The sequence below is a fragment of the Oenanthe melanoleuca genome, chromosome Z (genome assembly GCF_029582105.1).
Source record: "Oenanthe melanoleuca isolate GR-GAL-2019-014 chromosome Z, OMel1.0, whole genome shotgun sequence".
Classification (NCBI taxonomy): Eukaryota; Metazoa; Chordata; class Aves; order Passeriformes; family Muscicapidae; genus Oenanthe; species Oenanthe melanoleuca.
Window position 1 is genome coordinate 75,376,532 of NC_079362.1, and position 23,845 is coordinate 75,400,376.

The 23,845-nt window shown below is 40.5% G+C and overlaps 1 protein-coding gene across 6 annotated transcripts in view; it reads right to left on the reverse strand.

The window, feature by feature from the left end:
* Window positions 1-23,845, reverse strand: part of DYM (dymeclin) — a 208,125-nt gene that overhangs the window by 98,811 nt on the left and 85,469 nt on the right. For all 6 annotated transcript variants that reach the window (XM_056514018.1, XM_056514017.1, XM_056514016.1 and 3 more), the window contains 3 exons: window positions 21,782-21,907; window positions 14,289-14,402; window positions 12,891-12,985 (listed from right to left, as the gene is read on the reverse strand). In XM_056514018.1, coding sequence (XP_056369993.1) covers window positions 12,891-12,985; window positions 14,289-14,402; window positions 21,782-21,907 — 335 coding nt within the window. The remainder of the gene's footprint in view (window positions 1-12,890; window positions 12,986-14,288; window positions 14,403-21,781; window positions 21,908-23,845) is intronic.

Consider the following 23,845-nt stretch of genomic DNA (forward strand, 5'->3'; position numbering starts at 1 on the left):
TCTATTTGTTTTTCCTTTCCAAGAAGGTTTTCAAAGATTGACATGCCCAGATTCAAGAAAAGATGTTCTAGGCCTCTTTGAGGTGAGTTTCTGCCACTGTGGTATTAATACAGTTAAACTGCTTAAGAAATCCCTCATTTTTCACACTGTTTAAGCATTTTTTGAATTATTATCCTAACATTAGGGCCATAATTAAGATGAAAGAGACCTGAGGGGGTCTCTAGTACAACCTTGTGCTCAAAGCAGGATTAAAACTGTATCCACACCTGAGCAGGGGTTGAGTCTCAGAAGCCTCCAGGGAGGGAGACTCTACAACTTCCCTGTGCCACTGTGCCAATTCTGCCATGAAAAACTGCATTCTTTCCCCTCAGCCTGGAACCTCCTGACCATTCTCTCTCATCCTCCTGCCACGCCCTTCTGTGTAAAGAGCCTGGCTCCATCTCCTCAGCAGCCTTCTCATACAGAACACTGCTCACCCTTTCTGAGAACCTCCTGCTGTAGCCTTGCCCCAAAGCCTTCTCTCCTCCGGGCTAAACAGGTACCCTCAGGCCATCTTCCCACACCAGCTCCCAGCCATCATGCTGCCCTCCACAGAACTCCCTCCAGTCTGGCAGCTACTCTGCTATGTCTAGAGGCCCAAAACTTGGATGCAGTTTTCCAGATGTGATCCAACACAGTGGCCTTGCACGAGCACAAGTCAACACACACTCTTGGGTGTGTTTTACCAGGCCCTGTGGACATGGCTAGGTCAGTTCTCCAGTAATCCTGACTTGATCCTTTTCCAGTGCTGACACTTTCCTTTCTCCCTGATCCCCACCTAATGTCCTCTTCTAAGTAACAATCTCACAGATTTCTAAAAATACTTAATTCCTGCCTCCTTTTCAGATGCAAGTATCCCTAAATTCATATCTTACATCATAAAGTGATGACAGGATTTTAAATTACATTACTGCAAAACAGCAGTTTGGCAGCGAGGGGTCATCCTGGGGTTAAAGGTGACATAACAACATAGAAAAGGATGAAAATTATTTAAATGCTTAAGAAGCGATTATTTGTGATAATGTGTCACAGATGTAAGTTCTCATGCCCTGAAGCAGCACTCTATCACAGTACTGGCCAAATGTACACAACAGGCTTATGAGAGGAGTATTATCTTTATGCATGGAAGTATTTATAGTGACAGAGGGCAAGGAAATGAAAGCCAAACAAGTTCTGGAGAAGCCTGATAGACTGGAAACAAAATGAGAAATATATGAGATTCTTCTACAGAAAGGCCAAATTACTTCTGTACAGATGAAGTTCTATCAGAAACAACAAAAGGATTTATATATTAAAAGCAGACAGAAATAACTGATGACCTATACACAAAAGAGATATAAAAGAGCTCAGAGGAAGTGTCTATTCAGTTCTGATGTTTCAGACAAAGGCGAAGGCTTTAATCACCCAGATGCGCTAGTTACTTGGAAGTAACATGTCCCTGCCAGCTTAAGAGATGCTACTATGGGAATGTTGTTCTGGAAACCTCCTGTGCTTTTATCCTTTGGCTAGACACTTGTGATAATTCACAGGCTCTGCATGGGATTACAGGGATGCTACGACACCTTCATTAACAGAGGCATTTTGCATCTCCGTCTGCCTAAACCTGAAAATCCTGTGTCGGAGACAGCGGCAAGAGAGGGCACCGAGGGCAGCGGAGTCTGAGCCACGCTGCCATCCCTCATTCATCCATCATCCATCCATCTACCATCCATCCATCATCCATCCATCCATCCATCCATCCATCCATCATCCATCCATCCATCCATCCATCCATCCATCCATCCATCCATCCATCCATCCATCCATCCATCCATCCATCCATCCATCCATCCATCCATCCATCCATCCATCCATCCATCCATCCATCCATCCATCCATCCATCATCCATCCATCCATCCATCCATCCATCCATCCATCCATCCATCCATCCATCCATCCATCCATCCATCCATCCACCCATCCCCACCCCAGCTAACTGGGTTACTTGGAGACACACCCCAGCACACAACTAACAAGTGACAGGAGCATGCCTCTACACAACTTCATAGTAAATTTGTTTATTCATTACACTACTAAGTGCACTTACTTTACCTAAAAGCCTGTTATTTCCTAAACTTGCTGAAGGTCATTACCATTAAATAGGCTGAGTCATTCAATGGTTATAAAGACCTGCTGCACATTAAAGTTGTTAAATCCTGATTATTTTGCCTGTACCTATAGTTTCACCCTCCATTTACAAATTTCAGATGATTCAATGTGCAATATTGTCTTTGAGAGCCAGTGAAAATACATGGTGGTAGGAAACAGCTCAGTTTGAGTACTTAGGAGAATCAGAAATTTCATAAACTGTTATTTTCTATTCCCAAAATCCATTAGAAAGCCTATTTGAAAATCCTCACTGAAGTGTGGGCTCTGAATGAACTGAAAATTTCCATGTGTGGTGGAAAAGAAGGTTTTCAGGAGGCATTTGGAGGGCACTGACACAGGTCAGTTGGGTATTACACAGCCCTGCTTCCCTCCCTGCAGCCACTCATGCCTATCCTGACTTCACACAAGTGGAGAGGAACATTAGTTCACTGCAGTGTAGAGCTGGAAAAATACTAGACGTATATAATGACATCAGTTAAAATGTGAAATAAGCAGCAGCCTGACAAGGAAAAAAATATAATTAATGCTATACTTTTGGCTACACTTTTGTTTCATAGTAATGTTTACTTAGAACCATTTTAGTTTGTCAGATAAATCCTTAAAAGTTCATTATTCATGTCTTTAGATCACAGTGCACAGTTTTTTCCAAAGAGAAAATTTCTAAAAAGGAAAGAGTACATGTTGTATCAGAATAAAGCATTAATGAGCCAAATACCCTGCAACTGAGGATAAATTACAGGTTCAAGCAAGTCATTATCTTGAGTCACCTCTATTTCTGTTAAGGAACACTGTCCCATAAATACTTTCCACTCAAAACAAACTGAGAACACAAGACTGCAGTTTCTAGGATTCTACCAGAATGGCAAATAATACTTTCTAAAAGACCATCAGAATTCAGTTGTTTTCTTAAATCTCAAAAAAACCTTATGCAGGACAACTTATTGGTATAAAATAGTCTTTTTACAACACAAAACCTATAAGGATCACATCTAGATATCTCTAAGGACCCTTCTAACCTAAACCATTCTGTGACCTCCACACTGGACATAAGAATCCCAAATAATACAGTGAGACAGCAACTATTTCAGTGGCCTTAACATTTTTTCCATCTAAAAGAAATCAAAATTCCATTAGCAGGACTGGAATAATACTACTTGTTTTCTCATTTTTGCTTTCTGTAGCCATTAAACATGCAGAAAACTTAAGTGACACAATTCAGAACGACCTCAGTTTACTCTGCAAATTCATGTGTAAAACAAGACTATCACAAAAACAGTTATTTCTCTACAGGTTTCCTCTGATATTTCTCCTTCTATCAGAAGAGATTCACAAGATCAACAGTTTCAAGGTTCCACCAAAAAAGAAAAGTTTATTCCCCAATTTGAACATTACAACAAGTTACACTGTTTCCAAAGCGTTTATGCAGCGCAGTGACAGTGAATGGGCCATTCATAATAATTAAAGATGTCACAATGGGGCTTTCTCCCTCCTAACTTCAGCTCGGTGTGATGCTCTGTGTGCCCTGAAAGAGAGATCAAGGCTTCAACAGACCTCAGTTCTATGCTGATTTGATATATCTTGCCAGGCAGCAACTTGCAGTTTGTATGACTCTGAAATACACAATTTTCTGAATGGCAGAAGACGAGTTGTAGTAGTCTTACCCCACAAAAATGAGAGAATTATCCTGTGGTTGCTGCCTACAAGTCAGCAGATACACAAAGGAGGTCCATGGAAGAGCAAACTACCTTGTACAAAGCTGAGTTTCAGAGTGGTGCAAATTCTGACACTAAATACCTTTTAAAGCCAAATCAGCAATCAAACTGTCATTTTTAAGGAGTCCTGTGCCCATTAACCGCAGAGCAGAAGATAAAGCAGTTTAACTACTCTGCTCCATGTGAGAAGACCCTGACACAGAGAGAAGCAACTGCTTCCCCAGCAGCCCTCCATGGCTCACCCTGATCCAATCTACCCATCTGGGGAGCCTCCATGACCCGTGAGCTGGGGGTCCTGGCCTGCAAACACTTCCAATGGCACGTGGGGCACTCGACTGCCCACGCCAGATGGGGGATGAGGGTATTACTGTCCCATCAGATGCCCACTCAGAATCCCCAGCAGGTTCAACCAGGCTTAAACCAAGTTCAATGATATTTCCATGCTGGAAACAGCTGATATCAGCCTAAAACCTCACCTCCATATGTTACACAGAGGCAAAAACAGGCGAGCACACGTGGGGTAGTCCTCTTGCTGTTGACAAAGCTAAAGCAGCATTTTAGTACATTTGACCACAACTACACTCAATTCTTAGTAACAAAGGATGTTTCTTTCCTCTTAAAAAATTAACTTCATTCTATTTACATCCTTAAGTTGTGCCAGCAAGAGCCCATTTGCTACCAATATTCTCTTTTCCCTTGTCAGAACAATTGTTGTCTTCCCTTTTGTCACAGCCTTTCCTACTAATTGCAATGACACCTCCCAATTTTGGAATGGCTGATCAGCTTATAAGCTTCCCCACAGCTAATCTAGGTCAACAAGCTACTAATAAGGCCAGCATATGTTTCTTTTATTTAACGCTATCAGATCTTTATAAATCACTTCTGTCTCCCAATAAAAGGCACCCCAGGGATTCAAGACCCTCTACAGGTTTGAGGAGTAACAGTGACAGAGAGTAGAGAATGAGTGGTATAAAAAGCACTGCACACAGAGTAGGGAGTCTGTGCCTGTGCACAGCTCAAGGAAGAGAAGGCAAAGCTGCCCGAGGTTTCACCGGGTGACTCAAACAATGTGTCCTACTGCACACACAGCTTTGGCTTCTGGCAGTCCACAAGTGAAAAGCAAAGCTCTGGCTCAGGGGCTTGAAGTTGCTTGATCTTCCATTTCCACAGTGTCCTCTTTCAAACATGGCCTGAGCATGAAAATATCATGAAGGCCCTTTTTCTGAGAAGACACTACTTTTCACTCCACTTGGAATGCTTAATAAAAATGGGATTACCACTTTTGCTGCACTGCATAGAGGTTGAAAAAAACCCCTCATTATAAAGCAGTTTCTCATAAACAGAGTATTATTTTATCATAGAATCACAGAATGGCTTGTGTTGCAAGACATTTTCAAGATCATCCAGTTCCACCCCCTGCCATGGGCAGGGACACCTCCCACCATCCCAGGTTGCTCCAAGCAAGCTCCTGGACAATTCCAGGGATCCAGGGGCAGCCACAGCTGCTCTGGGCACCCTGTGCCAGGGCCTGCCCACCCTCCCAGCCAGCAATTCCTTCCCAATATCCCATCCATCCCTGCCCTCTGGCACTGGGAAGCCATTTTATACCCAGGCTAGACAACAAATGCTTTCTTTTATGAACAATTTCAAAGCTAAGAAGCACTAAATAGTCTTTAAGGATTTTGATTCTTACTTTTGAGGCAAAGTCAGCCAGTCAGGTCTGTAGCCATCCATTCTGAAGGGGATTTATTGCTAGAACCTGTATCTCACAGCACATGGTAAATACCACTCAAATGAAGGACTGAAAGAAAAATCAATAGAGATTTTTCAAAGTAACAAATTCACCAGTCCAAGTATTGTTATGGCAACATAAGTTTGTTGGGATGAGCAGGTCATCAGCTTTAAAGCAAACACAGAAAATTAAACAAGCTGGTTAAGTTGCAGATAAATAACGTGAAGCCATATCCACAGAAAGGTGCTCTTGCCTGTTCACCTCCGTGACATGATATCTGCATGAAAATAATCAGGGATAGGAATTACTAAAAGCCACTGTTTCTACCAATAGTTCCCCCATAGTTTGGAATTGGAGAGTAGGGCTGTGGGGTTTCCTGCACTGACAGTGAAATTAACATAAGCCTGAGGTTAAAGATCACATTTAGAAAGTTCAGAAGACAGTCATACTGTTGTGATAACTATCACTGAAATATTTTTTTTTAGCAGAACCCATATGTGATTCAAAAGATGACAAAAAATTATCTTTTATTCTTGGACAGCTCAGACTGGAGGTACTTAAGTTACAGAGATTTTTGACTATTCCCATCATGTTATCTGCAGAGACAGATTTCACTGCTTTAGTGAAACTGTTCATTGCCCTCAATTCATTCCTTTCTTCTTTTCTTTTGGTTAAAAAGAGAAATGGGAAAGCTGATTCTCAGAGGGCTCACTATTGAGCAGGACAAAGCTGATGCTTAGAGGGTTCAGTATTTAACAGCTCTGGCCACAGGGCACTAATTCCAAGAAGCTTCATCGTTTATTATGTTATAATTTAACCTGTGAAGTCTCTCAATGTCTGCTGCCGTGGGAGCAGGAGCAGTCTCTTTTCTCTAGGGCCTGCCATTGTGAACACTTCTCTGCTATGATTAAGAGATCAGTAAACTGAGATTTAATTTAATGGCCCAATTAAGAGATGAAGATTTGAACCCAGATTGTAAAACCCTTGTCTACTGATTGTTCCTACAGTGTCATTACAGCCTACCCAAGCCCAGGCTCCTGGTGTGCATGGTGTGGTGCAAACCTGTGTGTTCCAAACCATCCCCAGAGTTCTGCAGCTCTAAGCAACATAAACTGTTCCAACAGGACCAATGGAGAAGGAATAAAGGAGGGTGGAACCAGTTTTCATGCGATGCATTAATAATTGTATAGGCTATAAATCAATCACTGAACATCTTACTAGTGTTATCTTGCTTTTTGATTACTGAAAGTTGACATTCCTGAAACTAAAGAGTTTTTCAAAATAAGGTTTCCTAGTGTCAAAGTGCTTAAACTCCCAAAACTAAAACAATTTTAGGAACTTTTTTTACCTGAAAAACTGCTCTAATTAAACCCCATTCACTACCCTGCTGTAAGATAGAAGCCAGAATGACGAGCTTAACAAAATTACTGCATACCCTATTCACCTAATTCTATTTGCTCAATTTAGACATCTCAGTTGAAGTCTGAAATGCCAACTTAGCTCAAATCTTGTAATCTAAAAATTACAACTCGTTTATGAGAAGAAGCACTTCTGTTCTATACCCACATTTACAAATGAGAATTAAATTAGAAAGCAAACAAGTTTGAAGCATCTATTCAGCAACCTGGATTATGCTTCCAAGTTTTTCCCCTTAAGAAGTAACTTTGATTTTAAGAACTCCATCCCACTAGTTCTCTGCTCCAACTATCCCATTGCTATTCTCCAATGAAAGAGGAAGCTCCCTACTAAAGAGCTTCCCAAAACCACTGTGAACTTCAAAGAAAAAGGCAGGAAAACCAGAATGCTCACAGAGTCTAAAGTTGAGTGAGAGACAAATTTGTTTATCTTCCTATGTGAGCAGCCTAGAGAATTTTGAACCAACAATTACATCTCATTATTTGCACTGCTAAATAATATTAAGCAATTGGAAAATTTTAATTTCATCACATTCACACACTAACAATTTCAGATTTTTCAGTTCAGTGTAGCCTCTAATACACGGGTCAGATCACATGGGTCTTGCTGCTCTATAAGCATTTTCTTCTTTGTTGAAACACAGTGATTCACACACATTTTTGTGAGCAAAAATGGACCAAGAGCAGACCTGGAAGAAGGAGCTGGGGGTGCTGTGGGTGAGAGCTGGACCTGCCCAGCCTGAGCCCCCCTGCCCTGGGCTGAGCCCCCAGCGTGGGCAGAGGGCAGGGGGGATTCTGCCCCTGTGCCCCTGTGCTCAGGTGAGACCCCACCTGCAGAGCTGCCTCCAGCCCTGGGCTCCAGCAGCACAAGGACGTGGAGCTGCTGCAGCCAGAGCAGAGGAGGCACAGAGATGCTGCAGGGCTGGAGCCCCTCTGCTCTGGAGCCAGGCTGGCAGAGCTGGGGGTGCTCAGCTGCACAAGAGAAGCTCCAGGGAGAGCTCAGAGCCCCTGCCAGGGCCTGAAGGGGCTCCAGGAGAGCTGCACAGGGACTGGGGACAAGGCATGCAGGGACAGGACACAGGCAATGGCTCCCAGTGCCAGAGGGCAGAGCTGTATTGGGTATAAGGAAAAATTTTATTTACAGTTACTTTAAGGTAAACATTGAATAAAGTCTCAAGCAAACCAGTCTAGTGGAAGGTGTCCCTGTCCATGGGATGGAAGGTGGAACCAGATGGGCTTTCGGGTTCATTCCCACTGAAACTATTTTGGGATTGCATAAAATACATTTCAATAGTAATGCAATATTCCTGTAGAAACTCACACATTACAACTTAAACACAATTTTTAGTTCAGCATAAAAAGGGCTTAAAAAGCAGAGTTTAAAGCAACATCCTGTACTCTTTTTCCTAAACAACAGTCATAAACATTTTTACTCTGGAAAATCCCATCAGAGTTCTGTAAGAGGAAACCATACCAAAGAAATTAAATTACTAACACTAAAAACCATAAAGCAAATAAATGGTTTTGTTGGGTAACTGAAACTTCTCAAATACAGCAGCACATATCATCAAGGATAGCAATTTTCACAGTAGCTTAAGAAACATAATCAACCTTACAAAAAGAGGAAGACTACTGAAGAGTAAAAAGGGAATTCAGGGCTTCATCCTCCTCTCAGATGTGAGGAGCTAGTGCAGTGCAGTCAGATTTACAAGCATTGATGCATAAGACACTACTCACAACTTATTAAACAAAATGAGAAAAACGTCTACAGCTGGTACAGATGTCTCTAGCTTTGCTCTCCAAGCAGGTACTGCAGGGCTGTGATGACACTACAACCTACTGCACCCCTTAGCATGCAAGTTGCCCAGGTCGACTCCTACCAGCATCAGGAGAATTGACACAAACTTCTTTCCTCATGCCATTCCCTGAATCTCACTGAAACCTCTGTGACTACCAAAGAAATCAACAAAAGTGCAACCAGTAGAGTCCTAAGTGTCTCACACAGCTCTGCACGTGAGCAGGTGTGGTGATAATATAGCAAAAAAGGAAATTTGGATGACATTTCTAGCCCCATGAAGTCACTTAATGTTAGAAGTCCACATCTAATTAATGAGGTGCATGGCAACCTCTAGTGGCATATGCCTGCTTAGGAAACAGCAAACATTCCAATACACGAAGCTACAGGAAAAGCATGTGCCTGAAGTGATCAGTCCTCTTCTTGTCACTGATTTTATTAGAGTGACATGGAGAGGAGATGCCAGGATACAGCTGATCTGAGGAAGACCCTCCAAGTGTTCCAGATACTACAGCAGTCAGGTAGGCTGCAGAAAAGCCAGGTATCATGAACAAAAGCTGTTTCCAAATAGGTTAAAGGAATTAATGCCAACTGACTTGTAGTGTTAAATGACAAACCTACGATGCAGGTACATTTAGACATAATTTTAAGATACTAAAAAGTACTAGAAGCACTCCACCAGTGCAGTACCACCCTCAGAAATCTGCTGATAAAAGAGCTCTGAGTAATTAAACACAAACCCCAGGTAGCAGTGCATAGAGAATCTCAGAATCACAGAATATTCTGAACTGGAAGGGACCCACATGGATCATTGAGTCCAGCTCTTCAGTGAATGGCCCATACAGGGATCAGAGAACACAAGGATTTCGAAGTCAGGGTAATCTACAACACAGGACATCCAACACTAAGTGAACCCTCGATCTTACTAGGACACATCTATTACTTCTATTTTTAACTTCCAGCAGCTGTTTGTGATAGATTTACACAAATCTGACAATTTTCATGCCTTGCTGGAATGGGATACAAATCACCCAACATTATAAAGTTGTATTTTACTGAGCTCTTAAGTGCACTACATTGAATATTCCCAGCTCATTCTTTCACAGAATATAGTCTTCAGAATTTAAAACAATTGGCTGTCTCTGCTCAGAATAGGATTAGGAAAAAGCCTTCATGGAAATGGAATTAATTCTCACATTAAGGAAGGAGTCATTAGAGCATCTGGTGAGGTTTAAATTATGACTGTCTATTCAGTTGTATTGCTAAGCAGATTTTAAGTGTTTGAGAGCTACTTAATTTAGAAACCTATACCCTGAAATACTTCACGTAATATAAAGTACAATTTTGGTTTTCCCTTCGCACAAAACACTTTCTCATTAAGATGCTTGTATTCTGATGGCAAAGGAGATTAGGAGTATAAATATTCTGTTTTGCCATCATGGGACAAATCTGTGTCCACCACTGCTGGCTAAATTCAATAACTGTGGATAACAGACTTCCTAAGGTAGAAAAACAAAGGACCATATACGACTCAAACACCAGTCCCTTAAGAAATAAGTGTGTTTGCACTGCTTTTCTTGGTAACTGAAACTTCATAGCAAATCCAGTGCATTTTGAGAGGAAATCAGGTTAAAATACTTCCTCAATTGTGATTAAACCTGCCAAGAAATCCAGAGCTGTAAAGTTCCTGAGAAGAAAATACAGTAAAGTCTAACAGGAGACAGGCTGCTCCTGGAACTGGCTCTTCCTTCCAGCCTGCCCATGTCCTAGTCCCACAGGACACTTTACAACAGATTTTAATACATTTTTAAAGTAGTGTCTTTTGATTTACAAGCAATCATGATCACAGCGACAAATTAAATTCCAGTCTTGGTGGTCGTTTTTGCCTATTGTCCAGATGTACAGTTTTCTAACTCCAGAATAAGATTCTCTTTCCCTAATACTCCTCTTGTTTTGCTGGTTCTGTTTCAAATCTAAAGTCACCTCCTTCATCACAATTTCCACTTACAATAATATGGACTGCCTGGCTACAAGAAGACAGAAGCTTAAAAGCAACAGCATGGAATACCTTTGGACTATGTAAAGATGTCACAGAATACATAATAAAGATCTTATTGCTATTTTTTTGCTTCTTCAGTTGATGAGTATGACTATTTTCTCTACCAACCCTTACATTACTTCCAGGCAGAACAATACAGCTCTAACCCTGCTGGCACCCAATGGCTGGGATAGCCAGCATCCTTCTCTCAGCTCTCCTACCAGACTAACACGTCTACAGTTCTCCAAACTGAGAGCACTGAGGTCTCAGACTAATTTATGGAATCACAGAATAGAACTACAGAACCATTTAAGTTGGAAAAGCTCCTGAAGACCATCGAGTCCAACCATTCCCCCAGCACTGCCCAAGGCCACCACTGACCCATACCCCCAAGTGCCACATGGCTTTTAAACACGCTGGATTTGATGACCTTCCACTCTGACAGAATTTCCTTTCCCTGTTTTCTGCCATTCACCCTTTTGCTTTCTTTCCACACAAGTCAGTGTCAAGCAGTAGAACAAGTCTGCCTCCGATAAGAACATCATAACTAAAAATCAAACAGCAATCTTAAAGTCATGTTGTAACTATGTAGGTCAAGACACATGAGGAATACGGCTCCCAACGACTAGAGGATCCTGATAAAATGCTGCATGAAATGAGTGAAAGAGAAATTCTTGGGTCTTGAGACTAGCAAGGTAACTGCTTCCTGCCTCAAACATAACCAGAAGAACACTTCTCACTTTGGGCTGCAAAAACAGCCATAGAATAAAATGAACAACATCAGAAAGCAGGATTCTAGGAACAAGCTCTGAAGTGGCAAATGAAGTATCACAGTAAGAACCAGACCAAGTTTTTGAGTCAGAGAAAGTGTATCTCACACCGCACCAGGATCTCTGATTTCAGAGCATTTCAAATGCTTGGAAAACTCAGACTTCATGTCTGTGATTTGAGAAATGAGCACAGCAAATATCTAAGACAATGTCTGTTGCAAGTAAGGGGAAAATAGCTCCATTTCAAACTCTGAACCCTCTTTAGTTTTGCCAAGGGTATGAAAAGAGGGCAAATATCAGGCAGGTGAAAGGCACCAACACAATGCATTCATTCTGGTAACCTGTCCTACTTTTACCACCAACCATTTTCAAAGGAGAAGTGTCTTAGAGAGAATTAAATCCTTAAGAACAAGCTGTATGTCATGTTAACCCAGTCCTTGACAAAGTGTACAGGTACACAATTATTATTTTTGGCATGCAGTCTGTACCTGACAAGCCCTGTAACAATTTATTCCAGATCACATTAAAAAGGACCTTCCCAGCTTCCCTTGGAGCGTGGAGCAGGGCTGGCTGCCAAGATGAGAAGGATGCCTGGCACAGGGTTACCTGCCTTTACAATGTGCTCTGCAGCACAGAAACACAATGGGGAGGACCAGCCTCAATATCTGCTTCTTCAAAGTTCTGGCTTTGTTTTAGAACCAGAGCAGATATTGACTACTGACTACTATACAGGATAATAAACTTTATCATTTGAAAAGCACAGATCTAGGCTTTATTGCCCGTATTTGCAGGGTATTGTTACAAAATGATCATTTAATTATATCTGATCTTAAAAATAGATCTTTTGCAAAATATGCAGGAAGAAATAAGCTGAAAATCCATGCTGCACAGTACTTGAGAACCACCACTCAGTGCATTTTTATAATAACTGAATGCACAACTGAATTTTTAATTCACACAAACCCCTGAAAACCTTCTGTTTTGAAGGCAGTTACTGAGCTGCTCAGACAGAGAAACTAGTATTTTTTCTGTCCATTCAGAGCAGGCTCAAATACAGAGCAAGTAAAATTTATTCTGAGATTATTTAGTTACTCAGTTATCATTTCTGCTGTTTAGTTCATTGGTATCTACTAAGGCATATAAAACGAATGTTTCTCTACCACTACAGCATACAAAATTCAATCTTCTCTCCTCCTGAGTTTCAGTAAAGACAATTTTCCAGCAGAGTCTTTATATTTACCTGATGATCCTCTGAGCAGCATACTGATGAAGCGAGCGGAATTGTGCTGACATATTTGCTAAGGCTGCCAGACAATTTGTATGAAGGTATTTGTCCTGTCAGAGAGAAGAGGAAAGATAAAAAACCAACACATCAAACTGTTTGTTGGATATGCACTGACACCTCTTGCAGGAATCATTCAAAAGACTGAGTAATGGATGTTGTTTTAAAAACACAGGCAGAATTGCAAAGAGTATATACTTGGTGATGTTTGAACATGTTTTCTTGAAATATAAGGCTTATAAAAGAGTGATTCCATACAGATTTCAGAGTGTGTATGTACATATATGTATAGACATGTTTGTATTTGTCTTTCAATGTTCATTTACAATTGCACACAGCTGTAACACATACACAAAGACATTTTCGTCCCCTCTACCTTCCTTTCTCTCTCTCTCTCGTAATCTTATCCTAAAACTTTCTACTTCATAACTCATCTCCCTATTGATTCTTTCACACCATTCCATATACCCCCATCATACTTCAGAGCACTGGTCCTCATTTCAGCATCCCTGAAACCATTTGATCAGATAAGCATTTATCTGATGACCCTTCCAAAGTCAAGGGCTCTCACAGAATGAAACTTGTCCACATATCCTATTCAAAAGGGATAAATTTCCCTATTCAAGTCTAAAATACTAAATGACGTAACAGATTCTAAATACTACAAATATATGCCAAATCTGTTCTTGTTCCCCCCAGTTCTTTTTATCATAAAAGTAAAATCCTTAATTTTTGCAATTTAAAATATATTTTATATTTTGGCTACTGTTTAATGTAAAAATTCTGTTTTTTAATTCTTTAATTGTTGAAAAGAATCCCAAGTGCACGATACCACGTTTGCGTTTGCAAAAGTAGTAAAAAACCAAATGCTTGAAAAAATGCACAAAATCAATCTAGGCTATAAGGCTGTGAAGTTAAGGCAGTTTTGCTTTGCCAGAGCTCAAAAAGGTCTTCTGGCCCAGTCCCTGCCATACTTCCTAAAAAAACTAACAATAAATAGACCAGAAATTCCTTCCCACTTTTAAGTCATTCAGAGAGGCAAACAGCCTATATGGAATCATTTCTTCTCATGAAACTAAGGAACACTTTCTTCTCGACTGAAGATGAGCTTGATACCTGAATTAAGGTCTTTAGAGAACCATACTCAATGAACTGGAAGACAACACAGAAATTGTATTACAAGTTCACAAACACTTAGTTAACACAGCTGATCCATTTTCTTCCCTCCTGCAAAAACCAATGCCAAAACCAAATGCCAACTGATTGCAACAAAATTAATAAAATTCCACCTCCTGCTTGAAATTGAATTCAAGCTGCTGAGGTTTGGAATTCACAAGTGCTCCACATAGCTCTTACCCTTGTCCGTGTCATGTTGTACTGGATGGTTCTTATCACAACCAGTATCAGAAGACTCCCAAGTGAGATCTCTGTTAGGACACGCTCAGCATACCAAGTGATGTTTTTCAGTATCTGCAAAAGGAAAAAATACAAGAACAAGGTTCTTCAGCACCTATGTCTGAATAAGAACACAGGACGTTGTCTGGAATCTCACATTCCTCAAGACATAAAAATTAGTTTCCAGTCTCAAATATGGCTTCATTTTTGTATTCCAAAGCATAATTAAAACAAAATTAACCAAAAGAAGTTGGATCTCTGCAGCATTATCACCTTGTAGATCTCATCAACTTGAAGTCATATGGAAACACACCAAGTGCAGAAAGAAGATTACATTTGGTGCTTCACTAATTTCTATACCCTGTGCCACCACACTCATATACTCATTTTGATTTTATCCTTTATACTTTATAAAGTCTTGATTTACACCCAAGACTCCCAAATAATTCTGCCAATGTTCTGCCATTTTCCCTCATCTCTGGCTGGGCAAGAGGCAGCACACAGGAGCTCTGACTGATGGGCAAGAGCACACACACAGAAGGTCAGGGGCAGATTAGCAGTGTGGCTTCACACTGAAGCCTTTCCCTTGAAAAGTATGAAGTCTCTTCCTCTAATACTTGGAGGAAGTCATCAGCTAAGTTAAGAGCTTCGTATCTTTCATGGCCCTTCACTATGAGGGTGGATGAAGTTAACCACCATTTCCAAGTTTACTGCAGATGGAGAATCCATCCGCTCTTTCCTTGTACTCAGCCAACCTACATGGAGGAAACACATGTGCCGAACACCCTGCCTTGAAGCACTGGTAAAAATGACTCAACAGGAACTGTCCTGAAAACATGGAAAAGATCCTCTATAAATTCAGGGTTATTCTCGGTCAAAACATAAATATGTTTAACAAGGACTACTGCACACAAAGCTATTGCTCTGTGTAACTTCGGAGAGAGAAGAGAAACTGCAAGAGAGCTGGAGAAGGACTGGACAAACAGGACACAGGCAATGGCTCCCAGTGCCAGAGGGCAGGGCTGGATGGGATATTGGGAAGGAATTGCTGGTGGGAGGGTGGGCAGGCCCTGGCACAGGGTGCCCAGAGCAGCTGTGGCTGCCCCTGCATCCCTGGCAGTGCCCAAGGCCAGTTTGGATGGGGCCTGGAGCAACCTGGGACAGTGGAAGGTGCCCTGCCCATGGCAGGGAATGGAACTTCGAGATGAACTTTAAGGTCTCTTCCAAACCAAACCATTCTGCGAGTCTATTTCTCTGGAAGCTCCTTCACAGTAAAAGAGACATTTGAAATAGTATCCTTATTATGATTCTTGCTAATTTATAAGCTGATAAAGTTTGAGATACAAAAATAATTTTTTATTATGTACGAAGAGACAAAATAAAAATCCAAATCCTTAAAATAAATTTAAAAATAATTTTTTAAAAGTGTCTCCATTATCACATGCCGCACGGTACCTGGCTCTTTGTCAGCACCTTCCTATTTTCCACAGGGAAGTTAAAATGAAGACAGTGACTGTAACCTATAGATGGGAAAAACACTATTTCATGGTAAAGGTGACAAAACATCCCCAGGTACAGGCTGAGGTGTAGTGGTTGATGATAAACACCTTTTGCTAAAAGGATCAAAGTAATCAGAATGGGGGAATATATAAAGACTTGAGAGGTATTTAAGGGGAGAATGGTCAAGGCTGAGGAACGAATAAGAAATACGAAATCACTACAAAAAAGGTTTCCACAAATAGCAGGCGATGAGTGGATGCGGAAACCAGTGTAATTTCTGGTTATAAAAAGTCACTAATACTATTTTAAGACAAAGTGATGATGGTATAAATGAAAACAAGTCATCCAAGGAGTTTCAGTAAACAAGGACAGCTAGTTGGGATGAAGAACATAGATGATTAACAGGAAATGCCTGAAAGACAAAGCAAAATCCACACATATTTTCACAAAAGAAGGCAACTGAAAATTTCAAAAGCTTTTAGTGTAAGTAATTAATTAATCACATGTACGAACTTCACTGCAAGAAGATACTCTGCTAGTGGAGAACTTGATCATCCCAAGGCTGCTAAGCATAAACATATGGTAAGACATAGCAAGTTCATGGGTTACTTCACAAATGCAAAATGCTAAAATAAGTATAGACATCCATCCTAGTTGCCTTAATTGTAATTTCTTAATAACAGCTTATTTATGACTATGTGAATATACCTGTTCTCAAGAGAAGATTTTATTTAAAGAAATAAATTAACCACTTTGACAAATATCTCAAGCTCAAATATCTCAAGCTCAGCACTGGAATCTTCCAGAAGAAAAACACATTGTTATTTGAAGAATATAGTATATGATCATTAAATAATGGTTACTCTCAGTAATATATAAATATAGCAGGGATAAATTGTGGTTGCACATTTCATTTCCTGACTTTTAAATGCTTATTGAAAATTTAACAGACTTTTTAAAAAACAAAATACAGCTATGAAAATGGGTAGTATAAAATACTATTTGTTTTGACATGACACACAATGTAAATTGAAACCAATAGTACATAAAGGGATGTATTTCCTGATGAATATTGAAGAAATAATTTCACTCAATTTGCTCTGAAACGATACCCAAGAGTTTGGCTTTTTGGGTTTTTTTTTTTTCCCCTTCTTAGACAAAATACACTTATCCTGGCCAAAAAGCCATCAACTTAACTGATTAAATTTCTAATAAGTTACTTTTTGTAGTCTCTGATTTATGAGTGAAATAGCAAAGCAACTTCCTCCCACAAATAAAACAATCCCCATGTTTCCCCCCACCCTCTTTGGGGCTATTTTCTGGGGCACATCCCTGCACTTCACCAACCAAAGTGGAAGTTCATGGTTCACTCTATGCTGGAACTGACAGCAGATGCCATCATGTGCTCTCTCCCACAGGGTGTCCCAGTGGGACAAGAGAAATGGGGCTGGGACAAGCTCAGTAGTTTCAAGTAGTACCTTGAGCCAGCCATCTCCAGACACATCTTTCTCTCCCCTCCATGGATCTCTGTTGTTTATAGAAGCCATCACCCTTCTTGTTTTCCCTCCCTGTAGCTTATTCCCACCTCGTCATCCTCACAGACCTCATTCCCTCTGACCTCTTCCTTTTACAGGTACCATGCCTCCCACCTACACCTTATCACACAACCACGGAATGGTTTCGTATAGAAGGGACTTTAAAGCTCAGCCCAACCTCCACCATCCCAGGTTACTCCAAGCCCTGTCCAGCCTGGCCTTGGACACTTCCAGGCATCCGAGGGCAGCCACAGCTGCTCTGGGCACCCTGTGCCAGGGCCTGCCTCACTCCAAAAGGAAGAATTTCTTCCCAATATCCCATCTAACCCTGCCTTCTGCCATGGTGAAGCCACTCTCCTTTGTTCTACCCTGCCCATCTCAGTCTCTCATAAAAAAGAAGCCTGACTTCACCTTCCTCAGCTTTTTGTCACTCTGTTCCTATCCTGCCTCTTCATTCATTTCTCTTCTCGGCATCCCAAAATCTTACCTACTTCTTCTTTAACTACTGTCCCTCTCCCCTATCACTCTCATGCACTATCTCATGTTCCATGTACAGCCAGCCCCAGCCTGTTCCAAATTTCTCCCAACTCCTGTCACATCAGGGCTCCCACTCTTACACATTTTTTCTGATGTGTGGATGTGGCTCGTGGGTCATAGGTGGCCCTGGCAGTGCTGGGGGAATGGTTGGACTTGATGGCCTTGCAGGGCTTTTCCAAGTTCTGTGTGGCTTCAACCCGTGCCAAGCAGCAGCAGAAACATCCCTGGGAGCACAGTCCCGTCCCTTGGGAGCTGGGAGCTGCACTTGCACTAGCTGCAGCTCATCCGTGCCTATCTCAGCTGATAACACGATCCCTGGGCAGGGGAGGATGCACACAGCCCAGATGGCTCTGGGAGCAGCAAAATGAGAATATTCAGTTTCCACAGACGTCAGGCCACCTCCGGCTACGTCCCTGCAGATGGAAACAGACTGCTCCCCGTGCCTGGAGACTGATAATTTGGTCACATTTAGACATATTATCAGCAGCAGAGCCCTGGCACAAAGGCCACCTGCCAAATTTCAGATTCCTAATGCAAAACATGAAGTTACATGAAGTGCTCATTATGTAACACATTGACAGCTGTAGGCATGGGCAAAGACATGTTAATGCTCCAGCCTCACCCCAGAAACCTTCAGTGGTTCTTCCTGAAACTCTGAAAACACCAGCCTGGGAAAAATGACAGTTACTGAGATAACTATTCATTGAAACAGTACACCACTCTTCAAAGAAACAGATAAATTCACAGTTATACAGGTACATAGCTGTTACCTCTCCTCCACACTGAGGAAAGCAACCTGAGCTGGTAGGCAGTGAAATGGCTATTTCAAAAACAACAGCAGCAACCACCACCATCCATTCTGGGTTTCAGAGGCATTAAGCATGAAAATATCTTAAATTTCAAAATTGTCTACCCAAAACCAGTGCCCCCTCTGACCAATCTCATTGGTTTGCAGTTAACATTAAAAAGGAGAAAAAAAAAAACTTAGTCCTGGGATGGTCTCACAAGAATAATTTAAAAAGAAATTAGTATGTTTTGATTGACTGATTATTCCTTTGAATATGAGGCTCTTTGATAGTTTCAGTTCAAGGAGAACAAACTGCAGATGCAAAGAGCAGGAGCTCAGTTCTACATATACCAAGCAGTGAGATACTCAGTTTTCCACAACTTTGCTCCTGACATATTTTTTAACACACTAAAAATAAACACAGTTAAATTGTAATTTACAGTCTATCACCATTTACTACAGAATAAAGTGCTACAGTAGCACAATAAGGTTACTGCTACATAAAATACTGTATGATTTCGATGTCTGATGTAATTTTATTTAGAATTTCATAAATCAGAGACAGAAGATCACCAATACTTGAACCTCTGGGGAATTCTTACATTTACTTGTTTATTCTACTATTATAATTATTGTTATTATTAGTGAAAGAAATTGAGTTCTGGTGGTTATTGTGACCCAACTGCATTAAACCAATTGCAGAAACATGATCTATGATTTTGATCATATTTTCCAGGCAGTTAAGACCACATTCATTTTAAATAAAAATGCTTCAGCATCCTACAGCAGTCAAAAAGAGTTTCTGTGGTTTCCTGAGCTCCTTAGCAGTTGGTATAATCACCAGATTTATAAAACTTTGCTTACTAAAATTAATCCTAAAAATCAATAAATAAATGTGGGTTAAATGCCACAAAGGAAAATAACCCATAAATGAACTGCACAGTCATGGTTCTTATAAGAACAGTACACAGGACACACAGCAGAGAGAAAAACAGGTTGATCTAAAATATAGCACATCTTTTTTTATACATCTTTTACCCAAGTGATGAAGGAAAAAATAATCCTGCTGTAATTGCTAAAATTTGGTATGTATTTGCATGCATGAGGTTTATAAAACTCATGCTAGATGCTTACATTTTACAGAAAGGCCTACACAGATTTTCTGACTCCCATCATTTTGCAGGCCTATAATACCCTCTTAGGCTTTAGGAGACGTGGAGTCAATATTTAAGAAAGTATGAGATTAATTTCATATAGAGTTTTTGAATAGTAACTTGCTCATTCACACCTGAAAGCATTCATTTAATTAATCCAAAGACATGGGTGAGGGAAATGGATTGATAAGTATGATTTTGAAACTTTTTTCCCCTTACACGTATTTCCCTCCTTGGGATCTGCAGGAATGTGCAGGAGAAGGCCTGCAGGCTCATGCACTTCACAGCCACCTCTCATTATCCACCTAAGAACCAAATCCAGCAAGACTCTGGCCACACAGCACTATTAACAAATGGAACCAGGCACTACAGAGCAGGAAAATACAACCACAGAGGAAAAGAAAGAAGCAGTTAGTGAACAACACAAGTAAAATAAAAAAAAATTGTGAAGAAAATGGAAGAAGCAAAGGCATGACTGAAAAAAAGATCAGTGCAGGGTAAAACGAATTAAGGTGGGGTTTGTGTTTCTATTAAGATAGAAGCAGTAAACCAATATCCACATTGCAAGCAAACACTACAACTCTGTTGGCAGAGTTAGCTAAAAGGCAGGATAAACCGGACAAGAAAACTTGATTTATGTTTTCATTCCACAGCTGGATCCTCATTAAGGAATTTCAGGGAAATCTTCCACTTTTACTCATTCAGTAAGGAATTTATTGAAAGACTGTGTGTAAAGCCTCTAAAATGAACAAAGAGTGGTAGGGGAAGAGACTGAGGCAGGAATGACACCTTGTCTGCTGAATTCCAACTCTCAACAAGGCCATTTATGAGACAGGATAAATGACCCAGTGACATGGAACCCAAAAATACACATAACACATGTACACCTCTGGTGCACATGTTCAGGTTTAAGGCAAACAAAGTCTAAGGCAGGAAAAAGCTTCAAGAAAATATTTCAGTCATCTACATGGTTGCTATAGGTGCTCCTAAAAGCTGCTTCCAAAAAGATTTTCCCAGGAAATTGCACTTAAATAATCTCTTCCTGCTTTCTACACACAGAGCTACTAAATAATCTGAAATTTCAGAGAAAAAATACTGTAAGTCTTTACTGCTTGGCACCAAGAAAAAATGCCAGCTCCCTCCAAAATAGGCAGAAAATTCACCTGGGAGACAATTCTGTTTAGGAACCTTGAAACTTGCTTTCAGCATTTTGTATTTCACTAATTTCGCAAAAGATAATAATTTCACAAGATAGTAATTTCCCCAAAAGAGAATTTCTGTATCCCTGTCAAAAAATTAAATTAATCAAATATCTCATGTGATACCATAGTTTTAGAAGCTGGGAAACTAGGATGTAATTGTCCAAGGTATTTTCCTGCACAGATGGTCAAGGTCCATCAAATCTAGTAAAAATTTGGATGCTGTTACATGGACAACATAAAATAGAAATTAATCTAACAGAGAGACAGAAAAAGAAGTGCCAAGTAAGGAAGTAACATTTAGTATGGAAAATACAACTCCAGCTAAAGGCTGCATCAAACTAGTTAAGCAAAGTTTTTCAAGAGAAATAAAAAAGGTTTCCTGTTTTTTTTCCTCTCTTCTAGGCCCTCCACTTCCATGGCAAACATTCAGCACCTCTGAGGCAGCCTGCCCGGCTATTACTAGGCTAATTTGTAACAGGGAACACCAAAAAAGGCAGAAAAAGAGATATTTGCAGCAGTTTCTCTACAGGAGGGAGTGTGTTTGCTCATTTTACTTGGGAAAAGTTTTGGAATCAGTCTTCAAGTTCCTTCTTCTTACAAAAGGAAGATATATATGCCATCAAATTTGGATGAACTCATACAGTCTCTGTTGAGGGAACAGATTAGCTGATGTATCTTAGAAGTAAATATTTAGATTATTTTTAGAGCTGAAGGATTATTTACCAAAACAGCAACTCACCACTTCGTGAATGGATCGGTTGAAGCCATCATCCTCTGTAAGGATCAGCAAAATTATAAGGGCCATGTAAACATGGTGCGAATTCCTTTCTTCAACGTGATACAAAATTTCAAGAATTGGCAGAACCTTTAGGGAAGGAAAAATCTGTGTATTAGTTTCGTCTTCAACTCCCTCAGACACTAAACAGAGGAGGCTCTAAAGGTCCCATGTATTGCCCTGCCCTTGACAATTAATACCAATTCCTCCCTCTTGAAACAACCACCCCTGAGCAGTGACATACAGTGTCCAAACACCTTCCATCTGCTTCATTTTGTCTCACAAGAGAGTCTAAACAAGTGCTTTCTTGTGGTCAGAAATGGAATTTCAATCCCTGATAGATGAGATTCCCAGCCATACCAGTTACCATAATCTCCAAATGCTTCAGACCTCCTCTCTACACTATAGCAAAAAGAGAATTTTTAAACAAGATTTTCACCACTCCAAGCAGGAAAACAGTTGTGTCTGCCCATCTGTGCCACCACAAGCCTGTTGTGAAAAGCCTTTCCTCATCAAGTACATCAAAGCCAAGGTGAACAGAGGCATTTTGAGACATGAAAGTTAAATCCCATTTTGGTGTGTGAAGATAATACCAGAAAAAACAGTTTGGGTTGGGTTAAGACTAGAAGAGGCCTGTTTTTCCAATTTTAGATAATATGCAGCCAAAGAGAACTGACTGATCATTATGATTAGAGTTCAGCCCAAGGTCTTGCAACATTTCCACCAGGATGAACAGCTTGAGCCAAAGCCTTGCAATAATAATGAAAATGAGATTTCATTGCAACAGCAAGCATACCTGGGTACTAGCCTAAAGTTAATCCAGATGCAAACGTTGTCTCTCTACCAAATGAAAATTAGCTTTCTACTGGCTCAGTACAACGTGGCTTCCCTGGGCTGCAGAAATAGGCCGAAATCAAAAAAGCCCTGGAAAAAGGAACTGGAGAAAGCCCTCAGTTCCAAGCAGCTTCTAGACACCTAAAAACTTGCTGTTTTTCAAAACAGGCCAAATGCAGCTGGATGAATCATGCAAAACCTATTCTGGTGAGCAGCCAGGACACCAAGTGCTTCACAAGCCTCTGAAGTTACCAAAATGTTCTCTTACAATCAACCATCCCCAAAACAGTTGGGACATCCTAAACCAGTTTCTATCAGAGTGAAACAAGATTGATCTAAATGCTGCAGGCCACAAAACCTTTTGACACATGCTTTGGTCAGGGTCAATACAAGATGACAACAGAAGCAGAGGGAGAATATACTTACAGCAGTATTTTTATTAGTATTAAATAAATATTGAAATAAAATAGACTGAATATCAGTCTTGAGTGAAGTCCAGGTTTTCCCTAGAACTTCTAATTAGCATATAGTCAAAAAAAGATTTGTCCTTTTCCTGGGATGGGGAGAAACAGAGAGAAACATCACTGCTTTAGTCCACCATTCAAATTGTTCCCATCCCGAACACTGACATGGAGCTTTGCAGTGTAAAAGCTCTGTAATTTACAAGTCCATTAATTATTATAAAAAGCTGGATAGAACTTGAAGCAACATAAAAACTAATGAAGAATCACATTTACAACTGGACTTTGCAGGGAGAACAACAAAAGCCTTGCTAAAGGTAGCCATTGGAACAACTTCTTAGTTTTCTAGATAGATCCCAGATGGAAGCACAGAAAGGTTTGGGCTGGAAGGGACCTTTAAAGATAATTGTGATTCAGTCTGGTTGTGTTAAACCATACAAACCACTCTGGCAAAACATACTCCTTCAGAATAGCCCAAAATATCTCCTCTGTCCACACACATTAATACTAATTGTAACTGAAAAAGTCCATTCACGTTCTCAAGTGCTCCAAGTCCTACATGTGTGCTGCTACAAACGACATTTAAAAATACCTGATATTGAGACATTGCAGCCATTCCCCTACAAGCCAAAATGTGAAAGTGCTGTTACTAAAGCTCCATACTTGCTACTGAAGAGTAGTCTGGCACTCCAGATCATGGCAATCAGTCCTGCTGCCCCAAACAAACCTCTGT